The sequence below is a fragment of the Phoca vitulina genome, unplaced genomic scaffold (genome assembly GCF_004348235.1).
Source record: "Phoca vitulina isolate PV1807 unplaced genomic scaffold, GSC_HSeal_1.0 scaffold13, whole genome shotgun sequence".
In the NCBI taxonomy this organism is placed as follows: domain Eukaryota; kingdom Metazoa; phylum Chordata; class Mammalia; order Carnivora; family Phocidae; genus Phoca; species Phoca vitulina.
In genome coordinates this window covers 2,890,732-2,896,731 of record NW_022589716.1, presented here as the reverse complement: position 1 = coordinate 2,896,731, position 6,000 = coordinate 2,890,732, and the positions used below count along the sequence as shown (strand labels likewise).

General features: G+C 49.2%; 1 protein-coding gene across 3 annotated transcripts in view; it reads right to left on the bottom strand.

Annotated features, from left to right (window-relative positions):
• PGPEP1 (pyroglutamyl-peptidase I) overlaps positions 1 to 6,000 on the bottom strand; it is a 31,204-nt gene that overhangs the window by 11,360 nt on the left and 13,844 nt on the right. Inside the window, exons 3-4 of one of the 3 annotated variants that reach the window (XM_032412484.1) lie at positions 5,317 to 5,454; positions 1,087 to 1,203 (exon numbers count right to left, since the gene is read on the bottom strand). Coding sequence is in view for 1 of the 3 variants with exons in the window: in XM_032412483.1 (XP_032268374.1) it covers positions 1,087 to 1,203 (117 nt within the window). In the remaining 2 variants the exon portion in view is untranslated. Of the gene's footprint in view, positions 1 to 1,043; positions 1,204 to 5,316; positions 5,455 to 6,000 lie in introns of those variants that run through there. The other 2 variants (XM_032412483.1, XM_032412485.1) reach the window with 2 other exon arrangements.

Genomic DNA, 6,000 nt, shown 5'->3' with positions numbered 1-6,000 from the left:
AGGGTATTTTTGTTAAAGGCCCGACGGCACGCACAAAGCAGAAGAAAATGCCCTCTGACAGGGCCTTCAGTCACAGCTCACTAACCCTCCAGGTCCCCCTCTACGACGGCACAAATTCCACTTGAGACTCGACAGAAGGGCTCACGAGGAAGGAAGTTTCCACGGGTCGGCCCTGGGAAATCCGCAAGAGCGGGCTAGCGTGCGAAGCTGGGTGGGGCCCCCACAGCCGACCAGGACCTCACCCATCAGAGACGCCAGCCCCCGAGAACTTCCCAGGCAGCTTTCACTCCTGACCCCCTGGAGCTCTCTAAGCCCATTGTTTTGGCAGGGCCACACGGATCATCTGGTGGGACAGTGTGGCTCCTGCTTGTCTGGCCTCCATTCCACCATATCTGGCAATAGCCTGTTCCCTCCCATTCTCATTTTCCCTTTGTGGAACCCTCAAATCCCCCTTCCCCTTCCAGGAAGCTTGGAGAGAGGTGATGCCACTCCCTGGCCACCAGAGTAGGCATGTGACCCAGGCCTCACAAATCAGAGCATGTCTTCCTTCCTCCAATCCCCAGCCATAGTGCTTGGCCCAGGGACTGGCATGGGACCCAAGTGCACCAGTGAGAATCAGCCATGGACTCTGGGAAATTATCAAAAGGAAAGTTGTTCTGCTGAGGGGCTGAGTTGGGAGGGTATCAGCCAGCAGTCATCTATCTTTGCCAAAGCAAAAGCAAAGTGCAAAGCAAAGCTGAATGGCCAAGAGGGAATGCTGATAGCCCTGGGGGAGTGCCTGGATCAAGCTATACCTGAAGCGTACAAACGTTTGTGCTTAAGCTGAGTTAAGGTGTGTTCTGATGGTCACATATAACTAAACATGTCACAACTGATACTGACTGTCCAGTGAGACAGAGCCAGCTTCTGGGAGGTCCCAGATGTTTGCTCTCCTGCCTCACACCCACGGGTAACCCAGGAAAGTGTGGCCCTTTGGGGGACAAGGCCATGGCACTGGCTGAAGCAGGACAAAACCACACAAATCATCCGTGTGGGGTGCCCACCTGCAGATCCTGATGAGGGAGCACCTGCCTTCACCCCACTCACCTGTGGGCTGTGCTTCTCCCACAGGGCAGGGATGAGCCTCTGGACCGTCTGGTACTCGACCGGAATCTCATACACATGCAGGTCCACGCTGTCACCAAGCCCGAGCTTCTCCAGCTCCTGGAAGGGAGAGGAGACAGAGTGTTGTGGCATTAGGCAAGGCCTGCAGGGTGAATGTGCTCCCAGTGGATATACTGACCCATCCTCAGAAACCAGGTGGGGCTCCTGACTCAGTGTGCAGAGTGGAAGGTGCATGTGCTGGTCTACCCCAAAGCTCCTCCCTCATCCCCCTTCCCCTCCACCCATCTCAAACTCTCTCTGTATCTCCATGGGCAGCAGCATAATGCCTCGGCCTTTGCAGCTAAGCAGCCCAGTTTGAACGCTGTGTGACCTTGGGCAAGTTACTTATGCTCTCTGAGCCTCAGCTTCCTCATCCATAAAATCAGGATAAAAAAGTACTTAATTCACAAGGTAGCTATAAGAATTAAATGAGGGGGCGCCTGGGTGGCTCAGTTGGTTGGGCGAGTGCCTTCGGCTCAGGTCATGATCCTGGAGACCCGGGATCGAGTCCCGCATCAGGCTCCCTGCTCGGCAGGGAGTCTGCTTCTCCCTCTGGCCCTCCCCCCTCTCATGCTCTCTCTCTCATTCTCTCTCTCTCAAATAAATAAATAAAATCTTAAAAAAAAAAAAAAAAAGAATTAAATGAGGGATGCCTGGGTGGCTCAGTTGGTTAAGCATCTGCCTTGGGCTCAGGTCATGATCCCAGCGTCCTGGGATCGAGCCCCACATTGCGCTCCCTGGCTTCTCCCTCTCCTGCTCCCCCCACTTGTGCTCTCTCTCTCTTTCTGTCAAATAAATAAATAAAATCTTTTAAAAAGAAAAGAATTAAATGAACACGTTCACACAAAGAGTTTCAAGCCATGCTTAGCACATAATAAGTGCTCAAATAATGTTGGCTACCATTACTATTGTTTTTCTGTTGTTATTACACTTTCCCCTTGGTTACACCTGTTAAGAACTATTTGTAGATTTGGTGTCTGCTACATAGCAGGGTCTCAATATATGTTTACAGATGGACCCAACTCCTTAGGGACCCCCTAACCACCTTGAGCATGAGGTGGCTTAGAAACATCATGAATTGGGGGCGCCTGGGTGGCTCAGTCATTAAGCGTCTGCCTTCAACTCAGGTCATGATCCCAGGGTCCTGGGATCGAGCCCCGCATCGGGCTCCCTGCTCCGTGGGAAGCCTGCTTCTCCCTCTCCCACTCCCCCTGCTTGTGTTCCCTCTCTCGCTGTGTCTCTCTCTGTCAAATAAATAAATAAAATCTTAAAAAAAAAAAAAAAAGAAATATCATGAATTGTGCACAAAATTGGGCTATGGATAACTCCCTGCATGTGCCCTTTTCTGGGGGAAATATCGATGCTTTCTTTCCTTGGATTCTCAATGTGGTCCCCCAAGTGCCCACCTCTGCACTCCCTCCAGGTAGAGCCCAGGACCAGGGCGCCTTCCCCAGATGGCCCAAGGCACACTAGGAACACAGTGATCCTTCCAGCCCCGGCACCCAGGGGCAGGGAGAGATGTTTAGTGATGAAGGTTTTGGCTCAACATGAAACACTGAGTATTTCTCATAGTAAAATTAATACTCCAAATAATGATTATTGGCAAGATTGTCTCCTACCATTCTTCAATCTCATGCACTGGCTTGAAAACACTACCGCTGGTGGATGTCACGGGGTTCTATGGATGGGTCCCAGGCAGAGCCTTTTTTGCATGCACGTCGCCTCACTGAATTAATTCACTTGCAGGTGAGTTCCTGCATCTCCTGAAGTGGCTTCAGGATTTCTTTATCTGGTTGCCTTGACCTTGCTATCCACGCTGTCCCAACTCCATGTTCATTTGACCGAAGTTGCTGGAGAGTATCCAACACCTGGAAAGGCAGGTCCCTCCTTACAGACAGATCATTCCAAATTGCGCCCCCGTCCCCGCCGAGAGGGTGCATCAAGGTCACCTGGAGGGTAGGCGGGACATGGTGTATGTGTGTGGGGAGTCTCAAACACCAACACAGGGAACTGGGACCCCACCCCTGTCACCAAGCCCAATGATGTGCAGGATCAGAAAGAGCCCCCCAGGAAATCCCATGGCCAGACAGATGAGGGCAGGGGGCAGACCTGCCCCCCCAAAACACTGGTGCACAGGTGGGCTGCAGACCACTGCTGGGGCAGGTGGTGGGGAGGTGAGGGGGGGGTGACATTTTCTGTGAAGTCAATTTCAAGACATTTAAAACACACTTAAGAGTGGGGCACCTGGGTGGCTCAGTTGGTTAAGCGACTGCCTTTGGCTCAGGTCATGATCCTGGAGTCCCGGGATCGAGTCCCACATCGGGCTCCCTGCTCAGCAGGGAGTCTGCTTCTCCCTCTGACCCTCTCCCTCTCATGCTCTCTCTCTCTCTCATTCTCTCTCTCAAATAAATAAAATCTTAAAAAAAAATTTCAAAAAAAAATAAATAAAACATACTTAAGAGAAACTTTGTAAACGATTTCGTTTCTCTTACAATTATTTCTCTCAGTCATTAGTATTTTTACTCTTCACGTTCCCTTCTCATTTAAGCCTCACTTTCCTGGGCTGTGCAATGCGATCAAGGAGAACATTCTTGAAAGGGTGTGGGGATCTGGAGAAGAAGCAGGCAAGGGGGCTTGCCAGTGAAACCCCTGAGAAAGCTTTACATCTGGGATCCCTGTTTCCATTCCCACTGGTTCATAAACACTCACTGGCTTGCTGCATGCCATGCACCCAGAGTGATGGTTTCAAATGGCCACACAAACACGGAAAGACCACCTTCCGCTTGAGCATTCTTCACAGTAAAGTGAATACTCCGAATATAATTATCAGTAGGGGTGTTTCATAGTATTCCCAGATCTCACTCAGTGGTTTGAAAATGCTACACCGGTGGATATTAGAGCGATCCATGGGTGGGATTTATGGGGTACCCCAAGTTTTGTTTGGCAAATTGATTTGGAGACCCAAGCCCCATGGTCTCCCACCCCCCACTGCCCCAACCTCTTGCCTCCCAAGGCAGAATCTAAAATCATATCACACCCTTCCCCTGCTCCCACTCTGCTGTGCCTCCTGCCACACTCAGAATAAAAATCCTAACTCCCCATCATGGTCCATGAGGCCCTGTGGGAGCGGGACACTGCCAACCTCCTTGACTTCCTCCTCCTTCATTCCCCCCACCCTTGGCTCACTTCCACCAGCCTCCCCACATGGCCTCCCATACACCAGACTCACACCTGCCTCAGGACCTTTGCACTGGCTGTTCTCCCTGCATGGAACACTCTTCTCCTTACTTTCCGGTCAGTGGATTCTCTCCTTAGCCTTCATGTCTCAGCCTCCTGAGAAGCACTTCCAGCCGCACAAGATGGTGTCCTTACCATAGCATAGGACATGCACACAGTAGGTGCTTGTGAACATTGGCTGAACAACTGAGCAGCTCAAGCGTGGCCTAGGAACAAATGTAGACCTCAGTGCCCACTTCCCTCAACTATAAATGTGGGTTTGGACTAGCTGCTAGCTGGGACCTCTCTTTTCTTTTCATCCATTCCTACATTCAAAAGTAGCTCCTGGGGTGCCAAGGCTGGCTCAGTTGGAAGAGCACGTGACTCTCGATTTCAAGGTCATGAGTTTGAGCCCCATGTTGGGTGTATAGACATTACTTAAATAAACCTTTTAAAATAAATAAATAAAAGTAACTCCTCGCTATTCACAATAATGAAGAGCTAGAGACAGCCCAAGTGTCCATCAGTGGATAAAAGTATAAATAAATAAAATGTGGTCTAGCCACACAATGGAATATTATTCAGCCATGAAAAGGAATGAAGCCCTGATTCATGCTACAATGTGGATGAACCATGAGAACAGCGTGCTGAGTGAGAGAAGCCAGGCTCAAAAGGCCACACAGTGTATGATTTCATGTATATGAAATGTCCAGAACAGCCAAATCCATAGACACAGAAAGTAAATTAGTGGTCGCCAGGGGCTGGAGTGGCTGCTAATGGGGATGGGATTTCCTCGGGGGTGATAGAAATGTTCTGGAACTAGATAGAGGTGGTGGTTGTAAAACATTGTGAACGTATTAAATGCCATTGAATTGTTCATTTTAAAACGGTTACTTTTATGGTATGTAAATTTCGTCTCAGTAAACAAAGAAAAGAGAGAAAAAAGTAACTCTTAACTGCATGGATGGTGGAGGGCAGGAGTCAGGGGCATAGCCTCCAGAGCCAGGTGATCACGTTTGTTCCTTCTTTCTACCATTCACTGGCTGGGTGACCTTGGGCAAGTCATTCACCTGCTCTGTGCCTCAGTTTTCTCATCTGTAAATGGGATTAACAGTAGTACCCATGTCATAGGGAGGAAAAATAAAACAATATACATAAAAGGCATAGTGCCTAAAAATGGCTCAAAAGTTTATAACTTAAACTATATTTTAAAACATGTACGTGCTTCCTTTAAAAAAAAAAAATCAAAGCAATTTCTTCTGCCTAAAATGGAACCTCAGGAATCGGATTTACACGCCCCCTCACCCCCGGTCTGGAACAACTGGGAAAAAATAGACAAAATGTGTAAAACAACACTTTTCAGACCTTGAGGAGTCAACACTGGGGTTCTAGAAAGGGTAAGAAGGCTACAGTTTGCAGAGCTGAGTCCTGGAAAGAAGACAGCTGGGGGGACAGGAAGGGGAGAGCTCGATCAATGCAGATTTCTTTTGAGGGTCTGAGAACTAATGGGCATATATGGGTGCTGAGACCAGGGACAGAGACACTTGAAAGGAGCAGAGGGAAAAACCCTCAGAGTTCACAAAGGGTGTAAATACTTGGTGTTCCTACCAGCCAGAGTGGAAAAACTTCATAAGGAAGTGG